Raw genomic sequence first — 20,527 nt, forward strand, 5'->3', positions numbered from 1 at the left:
TCCAGTCAAGTTTCAATATCTCAAAGGATGAGGATTTCTTCACATGACAGACTCTCTGGGCCCCTGCTCCAGTGTTTGAAATGCTTCTCTGAATTTCACAAGGTTCCTCTGTGTTCATATTTCCTGTCTGCCTGCTTCCCTCTCCTGTGTGTCCACTACCTCCAATTTTGTATTTTCCACAAAATTTCTGAGAGTGCATTCCAACCCACCATCCAGGTCCTAAACAAAGAAAGGGCCCAAGTATCAGCTCCTGAGGCATGCCACTATTGTATTGCTACAAGTTGGACTCAGTACTGCTGATAACCATCCTTTGAGCCCTAAGATCTAACGAATTTTCCACCAATGTTATTGCCCACTTATTCAGTTCAATGTGGTTATAAAAGTATTACGGGCAAAGATGTCAAAGGCCTTGCTAAAGCCAAGATACATACCATCCTCTACTTTCCCTCTTCTTCACAAACTAAATCTCACTGTAGAAGGCAATCAAGATAGTTGTGTGAAATTTGCCTTTGGTAAATCCACGCTGGCTGTTCCAAACCACTGTGTCTAAAATGATATCAAAGACATAAGTGACTGAAAAGAAAGAGAACTTCTTTGGTTTCATATGAGATAAGTGCTTGATCCTTAGAGAGTCCGTAGAGTCATCCAGGCCTTACTTCAACCTCTTTTTACCAAGATTTTTTTTTTTTTTTTACTCAGAACAAATAAATAGTTACAGAGATTAATATTAGCTACTTATTATTAACCTATAAAACTTCTTATCCAGTGTCCAAGCTGAGGATTCCATGGAATTTCCTGTTCTTGCATGGAGAGGCCATTGTTTCAGGAGTTGACCATGAAACAGCTTCTCAGAAATAAACATATACCAAGTATTGACTACTCCTAAAGGACGACTGCTGTAATCCACATTGTAAGCAGCAGTATGAAGATTGCTGTTGAAAATTAAACTAATATGAAGATCAAATTTTCAACAAGAAAACTACAGCATGATTGGAAGCCCATAAGAAAAAAAAATCAGAGTTGCTAGTTTGACAAATATCCATGTGTGGATTACTAACATGAAAAAGTGATATATTTTTCTTTTCTCCTTTGCATGCATTTACTTTAACAAAATTAAAAAAAAAAAAAAAAAGGAACACAGCAACCAGGTTATAAAACTTCTTCCAAAAATCTATGCCAGTTTCATAGAAATTTTGTTCAAGTAATTTCACAGCTTGGGGAACCAGGAACTGAAATCTTCTGTTAAGTAGCACTTTATTTCTTAGCATCATATACAATCAAATGCAGAAAACTGCAGGTATGTTAAGTTTACCACAGATAGCACAGGAAGACCACACTTACTTTCATTGACATTGGAATAATAGGCCTCTAGGAATATAAAATATTTGCAGTGCCTACCTTCTTTCCCCACCCTGATCACAGAAGAGCAACCTGGATGTGAGTTTTAAAGAATCATCTAATTTCAATTGTATTTGCTTTAGCAAATTTCCTCTTCTTCCAAAAACAAAGTTAGTTTACATTTTCTGTAAAATCATGAGCCATACATAAGTTTGAGTTGTTTTGATATGAAGCTTGACTTCAGCTAGACTTTGCTTTTGCTGAGTTCTGGTCCAGAATTAGCTGCCTAAAGTCAATTAGGCATTGACTGGGCTTATCTTGGTCCTTGAAAGCAGGGAGTTTATCCATGTTCCATGATTGCCTATAAGTACCACTCAGTGATTCTAAAAGTGCCTAAGCATGCAGTTTTGAACAGCACCTGATCTGAGGAGAGAGGTTTCATTGTTTCTGTTTTTGTTTTGTTTTGTTTTCCCTAAAGTGCCATTGCAATCTGTTTTTAGCATGAAAATCATAATATCTAAATATCAGAGACAAACAAAACTTTATCTAAAGCAGAGCTATGATAAACTCTGCTATCTTCCATTTTTACGTAAGGAACAGTATCTACAGTTGCTACCTTTTGCATAATAGCCCATAATTACCAACAAACATTTACTGGGAGGCTCTGAGCTTAAGGCTTCTCATTATACACTACTTAACCAATGAATACAGTGCTGTAGAAGAACAGTTATAATCATCAAATGATATGTGATATCGTCAAGGAGAGTACTTTCCAACCTTTATCTTGAAGCTGAACAAATGTGTGCCCTGGAGTCTAATGATGGGCATACACGAGAAATTGTGAGTCAGGTCTGCTGAACACAGCAGTGACGTACATGTACTGTCTTTTTGTTTGTTGGTTGGTTGGTTGGTTTTAATGTACAAAGACAATTGCACTGCTCTCTGTTCTCCTTTAAACAAATGTAAGACTCTATTTTCCCCCATTTTTCTCTCCACTCTAACTTAATTCCACAAATATTTTAGAAAACTTGCAGTGTTTTACTTTTGATGTCTCTGACTTGCACAAAGTTTCCAGAAACTGCAATTTCTAATCAAACATAAAGATATACAACATTTCTAAAATAATTTGTTACAAAATATTGTGAAGACGTCTTTGAAGATACTTTTGAATAAAACATATTCCCTGCCAAAACAGGGTCTGTTAGAATTAATTTCTACTTTTGCAACTATTGACTGCAAGTCTACTTATATGGCTAGGAAGGAGTTATACTCTATAATTACCCACTGCTGTGACAGTGTATCAAATGACCCTATTTTAAACATGCGCTTTATTTACAGTGCATTCCTAAGCCATTAACCACTGAAAAGAAATATTTTTAAGGTAATAAATTACTTGAAGTCTTTTGCAAAAATGAATAAATTAGAAAATAATATTTACAAAATATTTGGGATTTGTTTAAATTACATGTTTCTTCTTCCCTAGGGGAAAGAAGAAAAAAAAAAAGAAAAAAAAAATAGACAGGAAATACATTCACTGCTTATATTCACTTTGCTCACTGCGCTCTAGAGCTAGAAAATTCTTCTTCCAAAATATTCAAAGTCTTATTTAGCTACGTATTTCTACATTAATTTAGTCATAATATGTTTATTCTTGTTAATTTAGTTTTTAATAATTTGCTATTCTCTCTCTTACAATACAAGTTCAGAGTTGGAATTTGTGTGAATACCTATGGTAAGATGAAACTGAATGAGCCCTTGTATGAACAAGAGAAAACAATAACAAACAGAAAAATGTCCATGTGATAATTTAAGACTAACTTAAAGTGAGAATGTAAAAGGATGCTTACATGCAGAGGTGAGTACATCTACATGGAAAATATTGTGAAAATGAGAAACTTCTCTGCCATTGGAATTCACTGTAAACCAAGTACATCTTCAAGCTGGGGTACAGTGTGTCTGCATAGCATTTACTGAAATTTCTCTTTAGGAAGATGAAAAGAAACTCTGTGCCATGGCAACAAATCTGGAGGATGGTGACATGACTTCTGAACTGGTGGAACTCATCAAACAACTGTGGAATGACGGTGGGATCCAGGCATGTTTTGCAAGAGCATCAGAGTACCAGCTCAATGATTCAGCAGCCTAGTAAGTGATATAAACTGAGGGTGTAGAACATTTAGCTAGTAACAGACAGCATAGGAAGCCTTGTAACAAGAACTCTCCCTCACATGTAGAGCAATCTATGAAAACTGCTCATCAACCTGAAAAAGGACAAGACCTTTTGTTAATCTGTTAATAATATATTAGAAACATTTAACCAAGGAAATCAAACAAAAACCAAATAACAACTAAAAAAAAAAAAAAAAGGCTATTGTTTCTAGGTAATTCTAAGATTGGCAAAATGAGGGGGGAAAGTGAATTGAAACCACTAGATTTTACCTAAAGTTGTCCTTTGAATGTATAGATTTCAAGCTGCTAAAACAGAGTTTCCAGTGAAAACTATAAAAAGTTTCCTCTAAACTTACCAGGCTGCATGCATTCGTGTTCCCTAGGCCGTTACCATCTCAGCATCCATCTTAGTCAGTGGTACTGCAGATGCTCTCCAGCCTGATGGCCCCAGTTCTCTTTCTGTGGCCCAAGAGGTGGCAGACACATAAGAGGAGACTAGTGATGCTCAACTCTGACTTCACAAAGGGTCAGGATCATGATGTGGATGGAGTCAGTAACCCCTTATGTAGTCAGATGATCACACTTTAGATGTACTCAGTTAGCTTAGATTTTTCAGCAGTCTCTGTTTTCATAGCTTCTGCAGATGTTCTTGCAGACCACCACAGGCCCTAAGTAGTCCTGTTCTGCCATTTTCTCCCTAAGGACATACAAGACCCAGAAGTGAGGTGTCATCTGGGTCTGAGTTTTCCTGGAGTGCATAAGTCCTGGACCTGGGGAAGAGGGTTTTTCCAGCTCATGTCCATTTACCTTGGAAGATCGCCCTCTTCCAGGATCTGCAGTTTGAGCCTTTGCTGCTGCTGCAGCTCCTCCTACTGGTTAAGTGTACATGCACAGGGAAACTGCACACGGTGTACGGTGCCACTTCCAACAAGCAGATAAAGGTGTGATCATAGGCCAGGAGCTAGGCAAATTGAACTTATTACTAACTCACCAATTTTAGATAGTAGAAGGGACTTACCATGATTATTATTTTTTTCAGCTCATCATATCTTCAGACACTTTCAGCAAGATACCTAAACACAGAAAATATTGTCTGTGATTTGTGCCTTATTTGCCAACATTTTATAGCAGCCTTGTATTTTGATTGGAATAACTGATGGAAGTACAGAGCAATCTTCAATTTCTTTTCATATTCTTCTGATAGGTCGCACTGTAATTGCCAGCATTAAAAGTCCATACCAAGTCAGTAAAAGGAAAATCAATTATTGAAATAATTAATAATAATAATAAAGAAACAAACAAACAAATACAGAAAAGGAAACTTATTCCCTGTTTACCATTCTAGTAGTGTGTGCACTGTGTCTGGTAGATTAGGTTTTGTTGCCTAAAAATAAGATAAGACAGTCTAAGGAAATTCCCTAACAGTGCGATGACTGTGTTATGTTTTAACCTGTGAGAGATATGAGCTTCAAGGGAGCCAGTATATACTGTAAAGGTGCCAGCAATTATTTATTGCCAGAGCTACTTTAAAAAACAACAAAGTGATATGCTTTGCCTCTGCTTGGACACTTCTGAAAATTCTTCAACTCCTTTATTTTCATTTTCAGGTACCTAAGGGTACCTAAAACCTTTAGATATGTTTTTGAAAATCCAGCCTTTGCCTCTGGACGATTAAAATCAACTTAAGTTGAGTCCTTGATGCTAGGCTCCTAATGATCAGTTTAATCAACCATCTAACACTACATTTTATTTTTTTTAAAACCAAAAGCCTGTTTCTCAGCCCTTGTAAATCAGTATCTACACAGAATATTGATTATTACTGTGTAAACTCTGACTTTCTGAGGTTATCTTCTCTGAGTCTTTTCATTATTAATTTATGTTGATGAAGTCTGATCACTGTGTTTTCTCTGTGTGTGTAAATTGGAAAGAGGGGGAGAGAGAGAGAGAGAGAGCTTCTGAATAACAGAAAACCAACTTTATATCAAATTTGGCTGGAGATTCTTCCTTAGACTTATACGGAATTGATCTTGTTTTAAGAAGGAATGATGGGGGTAAAATCAGGACCACAAATCATGACCTTAAATGTCATTGAAAAACTGCATGGTGGTTTTTGCTTTCTCAGGCATTTGCCTCTCAGGGTAGGATTCATGTCACCTAATTTAAAACAAGAAAAGGTCAGGCATTCAGACTAATCTAGTAGTTTGTGTTCCCTCTCTTGCCAGTGGAGAGCTGTCCCAGAGTGTCCCACTGGAGCTGTCTACAGCCGTGGGAAGAATCTGAAGATGTCTCTCTTGATCCATTAGCTAGATAATTAACTTGGTCTAATTTTTATGCAATTACACTTGGATCAGTTGAATTGAATGTAGGTCTTTGTGACCATGCACCACCAGAATTTTATATAGGTTTAGGTGTTTTAGGTGTTTTTTGGTTGGTTGCTTGGTTTTTTAGTTACAGATATTTTAAATATTGCTGACAAGGATGATGAGCTGTGAGGTCTGTTTTGATAGTTTCCTGAATAAACTGAACTGCAAAACTTCATGCTGGGAAGTTTGTGTTGGAGAAGGAAAAAAAAAAAAAGAAGCCTAATAAACACTGGAGCATTGGAGTCTGTGTTTTCTGTGTCAGAGACAAGAGATATATTACAAAATAAAAAGGTACCGACTAAGACACCAAAAAGGATGGAAAGTGCTTCAACTATTGTATGTGGTTTCTTGCCTTTAATTTAGTTTATTATTTGAATATCAGTGGTTAAACAACAGGAAGCTGCTCACACATCACCTCTTCTTTTCCCTTTCTCAAATCAGAATCAATTTACATTGCTTCCTAGATCAGCCAGGGTTCATAGCGTTCTGCTCTGTCATTTCTAGAAAGCTTCTTGCCCCTGTAAGAGAAAGGAGAAAGGTTGGTGGTAGGCCAAGAACCATCTTCAAAGATCTGGTTCAGATTCTCATTTCATGCAGATTTTGTCTCTGTATGCTGGACACAAAACCAGGTAACCCACTCTTTTTCAGGGCTGTGAGAATAATAACTTAGTGGGTCCTCAGCTAGGTTGAAGCTTCTGGTTTTGATTACAATTTTAAATATCATGTACCATCCTCTTGTAAACTTATAAATTTGAATGGAAAACAGCCTTGAATGTGAAATCCTCCAAAATCTCATGCCCTCTCTTTCACTTGGAAAGCAAGATATCTTTACAACAGAATAGTCTGATATGCTGCAATAATTTTTAGTCAATCTGCTTTGAAGATGCAGGGGTTCTTCCCTTGTGGTGATAATTTCCACTTACTGAAGTCAAATGGACAAAAGCAGTTACAGATATAGTGGTTTCTTAACCTCCATGAGAAAAATATGGATTTTCCTGAACTCAATTCCAAGAAAGATGTTTACAATATATAACAAAATTAATTACATTTCCATATACAAGAAAAATGGGGGGGTGGGAAGGAAGGAAGGAAGGAAGGAAGGAAGGAAGGAAGGAAGGAAGGAAGGAAGGAAGGAAGGAAGGAAGGAAGGAAGGAAGGAAGGAAGGAAGGAAGGAAGGAAGGAAGGAAGGAAGGAAGGAAATGATCTAGATTTTGGATCTAGATTATATAAAACCCAATTTTAAGTGTGCAATTTAGAGAGAATATCTGAAAGTGGCTCAATAGAAATGGATTAGTGACTACATCATGTTCAGCTCACCTTTTGAATTCATCAGTCAGCATTTCTTTTTATTCTCTGTAGTTACCTGAATGATTTGGATAGGTTAGCAATGCCTGACTATGTACCCAGTGAGCAAGATGTTTTGCACTCCCGAGTGAAAACAACTGGGATTATCGAGACTCAGTTTTCCTTCAAGGATTTGAACTTCAGGTAAGAAAGATGTGTTTGTGTAGTTTCAGCTTTTGTAAGTATTTTCTTTTCAAAGGCATTGATCTATAATAATATTGCTAATCCCATTGTGATATTCTTGAATCCACTCTTATTTAATAATTTGTAAGAGCCAAAAAAAGCAAGACATTTTAGTATCAGTGCTCCAACTGTAAGTATATAATGGACTGTTATTAAGAGATCTCAGAATATCAGGTTCTAAAAGGATGTTTTACATATGTAAGTGTCTAAAAAGCACTATTTGTATACTGCCATTTGAATAATTGTTTGTGACATTTCTGAAATTTGCCTACCTAAATGTCCTTAACAGCATGCAAAACATTTGATGACTACTAATTTGTATGCACTCTCAACTTTTCACTCTCTTCCTTTGGGAACAGAAATAACCGCTGTTAACATTGGAATTTGTTACTGTTGAAAAAAAAATGTGTCCCATGGGAAATTATAGCATTAACATGCATGCCTTCATGCTCATTTAAGATGAAAAGCAAAATGTTCAGAAAAAAAAGTCTTGAAAATAATGTCTCTAAGAAATTTGACTGAAAATAATTGACGCTTTCATATACTCAAAATTTGGTTATGCTTGGTGAACAAACTGAAAACGTAATTCTGCATTAAAATGTATTTGAATTAATTATGATCATTTCAGTGTTCTATAACACCATTTTTCTCTATTGATTGAATTCCATGAATTCCATTTAATTCTTAATTTAAGGCTGCAGTGCATATTGAGGAATATAGTCTGGCCAAAAAAAAAACAAAAAAACAAACAGAGATAGATTTAGGAAGCATTAGGATTACAATATATACATTTTTCAGAGGCCATACTTTTTTCTCATGTGGCAAATAAACATCTTCCAAACTATTTACCCTACCACACAGATGCTTTGATGCAACTGAGATTATATATACAAATACAATTCCGAAGTAGATGCCCAGCAAAGAAATTATCGCCTACAAATATCCTGATCACTCCTGAAAATTAGAGTAATAGAATCATAGAATATTCCCAGTTGGAAGGGACCTACAAGGATCATCGAGTTCAACTCGAACACAGAACCATCCAAAAGTCAAACCCTATGTCTGATGGCACTGTCCAAACACGTCTTGAACTCCGTCAGGCTTGGTGCCATTACCCCTTCCCTGTTCCAGTGTCTGACCACCCTCTCAGTGAGGAACCTTTTCCTAACTCAGCACGTATCCACAAATGCTATAGTGCAATGCCATACACATACTGTTCTTTTTCTCTGATTAACATATTTTACATAGCTTTGTACTCTGGAAACTTGAGCACCTTTACAATTACAACCATAGTTTATGAAAGATATAAAAACTAAGTCAGGATGGAGAAGAAAATTATCACAGTGCAAACCCTCTCAGATATGAATGCAACCAGTTGTAATATTACAATAATAGAATTGTGTGTAGGTCTGAATGAAACTATCTGAGTGTCTGTAAACAGGAGAAAGGATCCTAATAACATTGAAAAGACACAAACACAAAAAAGAGTGTGTTTAGCCTCTCTGTTATGCATCACAGTAGTGTTATGTGAGTAAATTCGTTAGTGGTTTTAGGCATTTAAATAATATGAGGTAAAGTCACTACCAAACAGTCTGAGAGTTTTGAGCTGTTATAGGGATGCAAAGCAGCAATAAATCCATCTTAACCAGCCAGTTACAGCTACTTTGCATTGCCAGAGCAATGCAGAACAGCTGGGGGATCCTGATGACTCTGCATTTAGTTTGATAAGTGCCATAGAAACATCTATAAAGAGAGGAACGCTTCCACATTCAGAGTGAGTTTTGTTTGATGTGCTTAAGTGAGGCTTGGGGTCGCAAACCAAATGCAGATAAAAAGAAATCATGAACAGATGCTTCATTCACTAAACACTTCTCCCTCTTCTGAACTGAATGAGAAAAAAAAAAAAAACAAACATTTTGTATCTGTGAAGTAAAAGTCTGAATATTCCAGTACTGCTTCAGGGAAATTCATTGCAGTTCCACAGGCAACATGTCTTGTTATTTGCTATCTTCTTAGTCATGACTTAGCTGTTTTGACATAAACTAGCTTTCTTGAGCTCTTCAGTTTATTTCACCAATTGATTTTGACTTCTAAAGATGAGAACATGCTGGAATATATTTTTTAAAAAAAGAGGTCTGGTCTCCATAGATCCTCTCCTGCACTGAAGAGCTAGGAAGGGTCTCACTGAAATCAGGCAAACTTCATTTCAGCCTCCAGGTCTCACTGTATGTATCATTAGGACAAATGAATACAAAACTAGCCCCCTACTCGTGTCTAGATTTTCCAAGAGTAGTGCTGGGAAAATACAGTTTTCAAGACTAACTTTGCATGTCTTTGCAGAAGAAAAAGATAATATCAGAAATACACTGATCACAGCATGACTTCAGCTTTGCATACACAGATGTTAAGTTCTGGGCTGACAAGAGAAGAAGAGCCAAGAGAGATAAGCTTAGTACAACAAAAACTGCCCATAAGCATTGCTGGCCTTGATCTTGTCCTATTTTAACTTCCTTTTCACAAATATTCACAGGGCCATATGTTAAAAGTGTGCAGAAGATTAATATAGATTCGTATGATTATGTGTGTTTGTGAAACTGAAATACAGACTACATTCTGAAGCTTTTTTTTCCCATGTCTCTGATTTTGGAGGTATACACTGCAAATCAAGGAAGACACATAGTGTCAGGTGACTTTTGGGCACTAACCACAGCCAAAAGTCAAAATGCTTTATTCATACTGACCTCGCTCTTCAGTAAGCCTGCTGAACTCAGGGAAGATATGCTTGGAAGAGTGCCATTACTGTTAAGAAAATTCTGTTTCACAACAGCTTCTTGGTTTCCTAATAGTTCATATTTATAGACACCCAAGGATCAGACAAAGAGATGAAATGTAAAAATATCATTTTCTCTAATTGTGCCTCAGCAAACGAATTAGTTCATCGCTAGCTTTGGGAACGGTTTCATTTCTTCTAAGCAGGATGAAAAGTGTTAAACAATAAACTGTTTCAATCAACTTCATTGCTGATGATGAAGAAAAGAGGATCTATATATTGCAATAATTATGTTTCAGTAATAAATCTTGCCCAGTTTACTACTGACTTGATTTTCTCATATTGAATCCTAATATTTTCATTGATAAAAAAAAAAAATGTCTTTAATTTTCAGACGCTGCAAGAGATACATCCACAGTGTAAGACCAAACTCATTTTCTTAAAGGAAGGGAGAGTGCAAGCAAGGATTAGGTTTTAGAGTTTAAGTTCAACAACATGCAGCACAGGGAAAAGTCATGCACACAAGGAAATAGAAACAATTGACTTCTAACATGTTCTTTCTCCTTCCTAATGCACTTGAAAAATGTTTATTTTGTACATTTTATGTCAAAAAAATAGGGAAGAGAAAGACCTATCTGTTATTGTTGTAAAACTGTAAGTATAAGTGGGAATTTTAAAACCTAGTCCTAAGAACAATGGTAATTTTGACAGAAGGTCCATCTGTGGTAGGCGCTAAACTGTATTATATTGAAGGTCCAAACTAGTTATGCTTAATTGGCTTTGGACCCCTTATAAAAAGTCCATAAAAAGTTCATATGTCTCTACCTACAGGCAGTAATTTCTGCCACAAGCTGAAAGAAAATAATGTAGAGAATGACAGCCCTGCATTTTCCTCTCTACAAATGAACAGATTTATGTCCCCCAGGAATTACTGCTCAAACAGCAACTAAATGAGACAGACAGGGCAAAGACCCCCCCACACACACAAACACAAGTTGCTAGTTATATAGCTAGTTAAATGATCAAACAACAATCAATAGATGACTAAATACTACAATGAATATATACTAAATACTACACCAGCCAGTCAAACACAAGTGGTGGATCAAAAAGAATAGATCGAATTGGACTGGCTTCCAAACATATGCCTTATTGATGAATGCATCATTTCACCACAAGCAATACTATAAAGTAACACATAATTATGGTTGTGCGGGGCTTTTGTCAATGTCTCATGTACGAATTCTGTCTTCCAAAAAATCACCTGCAGGACTAAGTCTGGCCCTCAGGTCTTGTTAAGAGCTTGCTCAAAAGGGAGTGCCACCTGAAAATACTGAAAATATCTCCTTTATGCAGATATTTAAGCCTTTACATTTCATTCTATGTTCACTATAAAGCTTTAAGTAATATATAGTTCTCCTTGACCTGATGGATCAAGGAAATAGACCAATAATTGGAAAAGCTGGATGTTTGATTGTCATTCCTCTCTAGTTGCACTCTGCACATTAACAGCATGACTACATCCTTATTAGTTAGTACTTTACATTGTACTTATTTTTTTCTGCAAAGGATGTTTGATGTGGGTGGACAGCGATCAGAGAGAAAAAAGTGGATTCATTGCTTTGAGGGAGTTACTTGCATCATATTCTGTGCTGCGCTCAGTGCCTATGACATGGTTCTGGTGGAAGATAAAGAAGTGGTGAGTCAGAAGAAACAAACAATACTTTTTGCTGCTATGGCTGAATGTACTCTCTTATGGCATATCAGAACTATCCCTGTTCCCTGATAACCATTTAAAGGTTATTATGCTCTATGGGTTCCTGGCAGTAGATAATATTACAGTAAAAATGACATATGGGGGATGAGATTTGTCAGTCTCTTATGTTCACCTTTTGCATCAAAATAGAACAGAATGCATGAAAGCCTTCAGCTGTTCAACAGCATCTGCAACCACAAGTGCTTTGCAACCACTTCCATTGTGCTGTTTCTAAACAAAAAAGACCTCTTTAAAGAGAAAATAACAAAAGTTCATCTGAATATCTGCTTTCCTGAGTACAATGGTAAGGCGTTTATTTATTTGTTTGTTTGTTTGTTGTTTCTATTTTTTTTCCCCAGAAGAAAATACATTCAAATGATTAGAGTAGGCCATGCATTAAAGATCAAGATTTTTATTCAGGTCACATATATATAACTATTTAAATGCCAAGCATCGTGTTTAAGCATCTAGCCTTTCTCTCAAAAGAATAGAAAGGGATAGACATTGCCAGAATTTGATTCATCTCACCTACTTATGATTCCTAGGTTGGGGACGGCTCTCTCTGGAGATGCTTATTTCTCTCCACTCAAAGTAGATGAATTTGAGACTAGAAATTTCAGATGGATGAAGTCTGGTGTGATAAAACCAGCCCACATTTCAGTAGAAGTAGTGGCTTATCACTCATATACACCATAACTTAATCCCAGTCTTTTTGTTCCCATTTTGAAAACTATTACCATAAAGAAAGTCCGTCTCTTTTTATAAGTCATAGTGGTATCTACTGGAAATGGAGAATGCCAGCAGTTCCAAGCTGATGCAAGCCAATATATGAAGATATGCCAGAATATACCAGATTAAAAACAAAAGCTATCTGTATTTTAGGACTAACCACATGTATTTTTGATAGCGAGTGTCTGAAATGAAACATACGTTAAGAAGTTTCATTATTAAAAGATAGGTTTTGTGTACTTCCTGACAACCAGCTCATTCACTCCTTTTTGGAGAACACATTAAGATAGGGACCCAAAATTGTTCAGAGCTTCACTGGGATAATCAAGTATTATGTGCTAGACTCCGTGGAGCAAAGCGACTTTACATTCAGAGACATATGGGAACTAGAAGGACCTCTAAGCAGTAGCCTGGCAGGTGTCCCATCCTTCTCTGGACTACTCTGAGTGCCAGTACCAGTGCTTACTCTAACACTGTTGCTCTAACAAACTACTATCAAAAGGCAGAGAAGCTGTGTAAAGAAATTATAAATGAACATATAAGCATCTGATTTTTGCACTTATTCTTTCTTCATTTCTTTCTCTTCATTTCTGTAATTTCCACCAACTTTGTCTATTATGTAGCTATTCCCTCAGAATTTATGGTCCCTCCTTTTTTTTTTTTTTTTTTTTCTCTCATTTCACTCATTTTCTGCTCTCTTTCTAAGGGCCTTAACAGTTTCACAGTGTCTGACCCACTTGTGAGCATTTCTCTTCAGAAATTAGGACTTTTGGTTAGGAATAGAAATTTGAATTTGAATAGGCAGTTTAGATACAAACTTTCATATCTAATGCCTGAAAATAATCCCCAACTTCCGCTCCCCTCCCCCCCCCAAAAAAAAAGGAAGAAAAAAAAGAAAAAGAAAAAAAAAAAGAAAGAAAAATGTTTCTTAGCAGCTGTGAGGAAGTACAAGAGTACAAGTTGTTATGTGTCTTCTTGCCTCTTACTGTCATCTCCACTAGGACTAAATACATTTGAAGATGCTGGAAATTACATCAAGCAACAATTCCTAGACTTGAACATAAGGAAAGAAGACAAGGAGATATATTCTCACTTGACATGTGCCACAGACACCCAGAATGTCAAGTTTGTTTTTGATGCGGTCACAGACATAATAATCAAAGAAAATCTGAAAGACTGTGGGCTTTTTTAGCCATTCATTTCCTGACTTGTAGCCTGATTTCATGTCTGTACCCTTTCTTCTGTACATCTTGCTTGCTGATAGAGATAAAAATCAGTAGGGAAGCAACAATATCCTTCAGGTTTTTGTTAGCTGTCAATTGAAGCCTTGGGTGTAGCATGAGCACTGCAAAACAATACAGACTTTCTGTATGTCATAAGAAGACCGAAAAACATGTGCCTTCTTCAGAGATGCTAGCCACTGATAAATCCTACTGGAATCAAAGGGGAAATCCTATTTTACTCATGATATGAAGGTAATCAGCACTTCTCAGAAAACTGGGGGTACCTCAGTATCTTATAACCCCTCCCTGAAGGAGGGTTAAAAGGATAATACAGAACGGAGATTAGATAACTGACATATCTAAAGCCTTAAAAAACCTATAACACCAAAAAAGCAGTATCACTAGATAATTTCCATTCATTACTCTTGTGTTTTCGTGTTACATTGACAATAAAAAATGTCATTCCATAAGTTTAACAGAAGCAAACACACAGACTTTACTGTCATATGACAAAGAGCAATGCAAATTTGAATGTCTAATTACACTGTTTTGATAGGAGAGCTGAGGGACACACATATAAAAACTGCACATATACAAAATTCATAAATGCTGCTAACCACTTCAGAGAAAACAACAACAACAACAACAAAAAACAAATAACAACAACAATTAAAAAACCCACAAAAGTAGGATGGAGGCAGATGGTAGGTAAGTTTTTGGAATCCCTGAGGGACAAAAAAATATTATAGTAACTGTCAGTTTTTGCATATGCTACAAAGGCAAGGTGAAACATTTTTAACAATTAAATACTTGACTTTTTTTTTATGATTATTAATTATTCTACTGCTGAACACCTTCTTTAGTACCCTGTGATTGCAGTAGTCATCTCCACCAGTGCAGAGCACATGTGACCCCCCTGTCCTTGAGGCAAAAACACATTCTTGTGAGTTTGGTGAAGAAATCCATTCTCTATACAGAGAACTTGCTAATGAAGAACTGCTCCCATCTAGCTCCACCTGATTTACTGTGACTATAACAACAGAAAACATTTAGCTATGGTAAACAAAATGGGAGTTCTAAATATATGAAACTGAATTTTAAAATTGGGTCTTCCAGAAACACTTACTTTTGAAATCTGATAAATTAACTTTTTTTTTTTGTTTAGTTTAGTTTTCATTAAATATATTTTGATCTCATTTTCATCATAATCTTGTTATGCTCTAGTTAATCTAATTATAAAAAACACTAGGACAGGCAACTTGGGCACTGAACAACAGAATCCTTCAAGCACTCGACTTAATCAAGGTTATCAGTCTGTGCAGGTCTTCCAGCACAGCTTGGAACTTTGTGCTAAATGCTACAAACAGCACAAATCTGGAGGTAAAGCCCCACTGTGAAACCATGCAATGACAACACTGGAAGTTGTAGCCCAGTGTCTCACTGAATTTTAAGACTTAAGAACCGTTACTACTACCTCCTTGTGTGAACAGACTCCCAACATGACTAGTCTTCCTATCACTGTCCATCTGGAAATCAGCTGTTTGAAAAACAAACACTTTTGATTCAGTGGCTTAGTCTTGACAGTAATGAGAGTAATTTTGATGGTGTGAAGTCATGGAAGTCCCCAGGTGGATACCAGGGACTGGGGCATGTAGTCTTAATTGAATCCCAACTAAACAGCTAATGGTGGAAAAGTTTACTGCATTCTGCCAGGAACATATTTAGCAGTTGAGCATAGAGGAAAGCAATTTATGTTGCTATTGGTAAAATTGTATGTGAACTATATGTAGATATGTAAGTTAGGAAAATGTGAAAAAATAGTGAGAGTTTAAGTAAGACAAAAGTAACAGAAGGCATTATTAGGCCTTGGTTCATGGAGTAGCACCTTGACTAACACTTGCCAGACTAAAGGACTGTCTCTGACCCCTTGATTTTGAAAATTGCGTACACAAAATCCTAGCTAGCATTGTGCAGAGAGCTGTCCTGAACCAACAAGTTGGCTAAAACACAATTTGTACTGGCTGGATTTCTATTACTGCCTGATCTGTAATGCCCCACTTGATTAATTCCTGGTTTGTATTGAAAATAATGGATTTTCAGTGATAAGTGTCTGGATTCATTTCCAGCAATAAATCTCATTTAAAATGAATAATTTGAACTGTGGTGGCATCAACATTAATTTCTGGATGTCTTGATGGCATAGTAAAGTGCAAGATCTTTAAGAAACAAATCCATAAACAAACACATCTCTGAAACATTTTCTTCAAGTAAATGCCTTAGAATTCAGATGGACTTTACACTGTAGCTTGAAAGTTAATGCATGTAAAACTGTATTAGATTAGGTATGCTACATCACAGTAGGCTGACCACTGGTAGAAATAAAATACTGAGATACACTGGTGTGAACTGTCGTGTGGTTTTTTTTTGGTTTGTTTGTTTTGTTTTGTTTTTTATTTTTTATTTTTATTTCTTGACTTTCTGGCAAGTAAATGACAGATGAGCACTATATTTTGTGACCCTCCAAGAAAAATGACTGTGGGTAGTGTCACTATAATTCCTGTGCTGAAAGGGCTGGAGGACAGCATAGGGCACACAGTGAGCGACTTGACTGCCCTGTTCTGCAGAGAAGTCCAGCGGCTGTTCAAATGCCATCATGCAAAAAATCGGATAGCAAAAATGCTGAGAAGAACCTGGAACCTGAAGTTTGTGGATGGTGGGAGAGGCAGCGCCTACACTATCATAACCCAGGGCCCCGCTGGTGGCAGGACTGCAAGTCTCCCTGCAGTAGAAACATAAGATGTGATCTTTCCCACAAATCCTTGTATGATTTGCCAAAGAGCAATAGCGTTCTCTGAGGGAAAAAGAAACAACGACATGTTCCACCTTGCCCTGCCTCCCATGCAAATTCATGATTATGTCTATTTTACCTGAGGCTGATTTTAAGCCCAGCCGGCCCAGATTTCAACAGGCTGATTTTAAGCCCAGCCAGCCACGGGCCCAAGGGTCTCCCAGTGAAACCAGCATTCCCCGACGTGGCATAGCTGGGGAGCACTGGTGGCTGGGAGCGCATACCCTGCTCCACATGCTAGGGTCAGGCCAATAAAAGCAGGTGGCTAAATCCCCAATAATCACTTCATTCTCACTTTTAAGGGGCATAATTTATGCTACTGACAACCACTGTGCCATATTGCTTTGCACTTCACCAAAGAGGCGGTGGCAACCAACACTTGGGGAACGCTGAGTGTCACCCAGTCTAGACAAGCTCATCGGGATGCCTGCATCTGCTCATAGGCGAATTTAGACAAAACAAACAAAAAAAAAAAGGGAGTTAAAGATGGATATTAGCGATTATATCAGCTGAGCAAGAGGGGAGAGGCCGGGGCCGGGGGGAGGCAGCGCAGGGCCTGAGGCCTGCTTCAGCCGTGAGCGGCTCTAAAGGGGGCCGCCAGGGGGAGCCATAGCACCGCCGCTCTAGCCCTGGTGCCTAGTAGGCCGAGAAGGCCCGGGCCGGCCTTCGTGGTGTTTGTTGCTCGTCCAGCACCGCTTTTTCTTTCTTCCTAGAAACGCAGACAGAGCGCTCGTGGCTCAGGCAGTCAGGGAAAGGGCAGAGAGAGGGAGTTCTGTGTGCTGCTGACAAAGCGTTCGTCTTTATTTTCATTTTTATGGGAAGGCTTGTGAACTAAAAGAGGTGCGGCCGAGGAAGGGAGCATGCATGGCATGCTTGAGAGTCACAGTTCTTAGTGGGGTGCACTCCAGTTCACTGGTGTCCTCTGGGGATGGCTTATTCCAGCAGGGCTGCGTCACTCACTGGTCAAGGCTGGCTCATCCCCTAAGTGCCTGAGTCCATTAAGTATCTCCAAATTTACCTTGGAGTCACTGAGCATCTAAATTCAGGCACCGACTTGTGGTTAGCAGGGCCAGATCTGCCATGAAAAACACTTAGCACTGATGCCTTGCGTGGCTGTCAGCCCATGTGTGCCTGAACTCTGAACCCAGGGCAGACCAGTAAGTGAGATAGGAGGAGGGCTACAATAAACAAGCTGTATTTTGAGGGGAGGAGGAAGAGGAAATACTGTTACCTACCATGTGTTTTTTGCATTTTAGCAGATTAGCAGTCTGATTATTCACACAGTGGCACCCCCATTTCTAGGCTCTTCCTAGATGAAAGATGTTTTAATCTACAACCACACCCCCCAAAAAAAAAAAAAAAAACAAACAAGCAAACAAAAACTGTGCTAATTGACCTTATTAGCAGGCTATGAGGTATGACAGAGAGAAATTACCCTCCCCTTTTTGTTGAAAATGGTTGTTATGTATAAGAGAAGAAATTTTGGGGACCAGATAGAATCACAAAACATGGCTTCCATGGAATAGACAAGGGGATCCAGAAGATCCTCCCAGTGAGTTTGCAATTTTCATAGAAAAGACACTGAATAGAAAACAATATCCCCAAGACCCACCCCTAACTTCATTTTTTTCCCTAGGTAGAACTTGGGTTCATGAGCCTGTACCTTCGAAAACCCTAGTAGAAACTCTGGTCTTGGTCCTACCTCATTTCAAAATGTAAAGGTCGGCATGAGAAGGAACCAACAAAGTGTTAAGAAAAACAGTTTTGATAAAAATGACACAAATCCTCTTCCCTGCTCCAAGGGACCTCCAAGACACAGTAGGAACCTGGGACCCTTAGTCTGTACTTTCCCAAATTCTAGCCCTATTCCTAGTTTTAAACCTATCCTTGCTAGAAATCAGATCCAGTCTTTGAGATGTGAATGACAAAAGGTAAAACAGCACTTTAAACTGCTATTAGCCGTTTTAATTTTCCTGAGTTATTGATACATTGAGAATTTAGATTTCTCAAAATTGTTCATGTCCAAAGTCTAATCCAATCTTCACTACTGTACATCTACTATCCTATCTTCAGTACTGTACATTTGAGAGATGCAAAGATACTATCATTACTATCATTACATAGTTAAAAAAAAAAAAAAAACTGGAGAACTGGATCCTTTGGAATCTCTTCTCCATCTCATTGTGCCCTCTGTAGCCCCATGTAACTGTAAATACAATGTCGCTGTTGCTGATAACAAGCCACAGGCTTTGTATTAATTTAAAACAGTCCTGAGGGCTTGTCAGGTTTTGTCTGTACTAGTCTCAGCTAGCTTGGTGCTTTGTTTCAGCTTGTTTATCTCTAACAATTGTCTAATGACCAGGTGTCTCATCCCTTGTCTGTTTTCATTTTGTTTAGCTTTATATAACTGGTGTAATACCTGTTGCTAAAAGTTTTTATATAAATAGGAATAGCAAGTAATTATGCTGTGTAGAATGATTTATGACCCTAGATTAATGATGAAGCATAAAGAAGTAAAGCTACAGAGTGATAAAAGTGGCTGTAAAGGTTTGGCCATAGGATGATACCAGAGGCCCTAGGGCTATCATTAAATCACCATCAAAGGTACTGCAAACCTAGGAGCTGGGCAAAAACAGTTTTAGGGATAAGAGAAAAGACAAGTGTCTCATGTATAAACCCCATCACATATAGTAAAGTTAGATGTAACATAAGAATTGCAAACCAAAGAAGAAAAATCAGGGTGTAGACATAATAAAAATAAATAAATAAATAAAAATAAAAATGTACCCATGAAAATCATACTCCTCCCAACAAGCATGTCAGGATGACAACTTTCTATCACAACTCTTACCCCAGGCAAAATCCATCAACATTAGTAGATGGGGAGGTAAACCTAGCAGATCAAGCAGTGAAGAGGTAAACGTAGCACCAGAGAAAAAGCACTAGATACCAGGAGGGTTTTTTTTATTATAACTTTTAACTTTGGTGCTGTTGATGAGATATATATTTTTACCTGGAAATTTTTAACTTTATTTAGACTAATAACGTTAACTGTTTTCTGTATTTGGATTATATAGTCAAATCTTTATATGAGATTAACAATAAAATCTTGACCTCAGGTGTAAGGTATTGTCTTCTCTTTGCCCATAACAATATTTTAAGCACTGTGTATGTGGCATATACAAATATTCTCGGATAGCAATGGTATCAGACTGGTTATGTCACTCCTACCCATGTATTTTAGATGATGTCTAGGAATGTATGCCTTCCAATGGAATCAAATGATAAGAAATTAATTGCATTTGATATCATACCTCTTCATAACTCTCATTGAACTTCTCATTTCAGGAACCACAGTTCTGATTCTGTGTAATTCAAGTTCCTAAGTTTCTTCAACATCTGTTGTGGATATGGATTCTTCCAGGTGATAAAAGAGAAAAGAAAAGGATTTATTGCAAAGAACATTTATAGCTTGTGCTTACTTTGCAAGACTCCTTGATGGACAACATGCTGAAGGAACACTCAAAAGCTCACAGACTTCAGTGCATTGCTATTATGTTGTTCTCAGTTGGGGTACTATTGTTACAATAGTGTACATGTGGCCTTGATAATCCATGAATATTTTTTGAGTGATAGGCTTTAATTTGAAACTGGCATCCAAAACCTCACAATCTTTTGTATCAGGAAATGTATACAGAGGACAGCTTTGCTTTCTGCAGAACTACAAATCCAGCTCAATGGGCTGTGTGAGGTCATTTTGTTCATGATTTTTCTCAACTTGCACTGACATTGTGTCCCTCTGT

At 37.5% G+C, this 20,527-nt stretch overlaps 1 protein-coding gene across 3 annotated transcripts in view; it reads left to right on the top strand.

Moving 5' to 3' along the window:
* GNAT3 (G protein subunit alpha transducin 3) overlaps positions 1 to 15,114 on the top strand; it is a 35,284-nt gene extending 20,170 nt beyond the window's left edge. For 2 of the 3 annotated variants that reach the window (XM_083807649.1, XM_083807648.1), the window contains 5 exons: positions 3,326 to 3,483; positions 7,231 to 7,359; positions 11,738 to 11,867; positions 12,075 to 12,228; positions 13,655 to 15,114. In XM_083807649.1, coding sequence (XP_083663775.1) covers positions 3,326 to 3,483; positions 7,231 to 7,359; positions 11,738 to 11,867; positions 12,075 to 12,228; positions 13,655 to 13,845 — 762 coding nt within the window. In that variant the 3' untranslated portion in view covers positions 13,846 to 15,114. Of the gene's footprint in view, positions 1 to 3,325; positions 3,484 to 7,230; positions 7,360 to 11,737; positions 11,868 to 12,074; positions 12,489 to 13,654 lie in introns of those variants that run through there. The other variant, XM_083807650.1, reaches the window with a different exon arrangement.
* Positions 15,115 to 20,527: the final 5,413 nt, after the last annotated feature.

This window comes from Anser anser (genome assembly GCF_964211835.1).
Source record: "Anser anser genome assembly, chromosome: 1".
Classification (NCBI taxonomy): Eukaryota; Metazoa; Chordata; class Aves; order Anseriformes; family Anatidae; genus Anser; species Anser anser.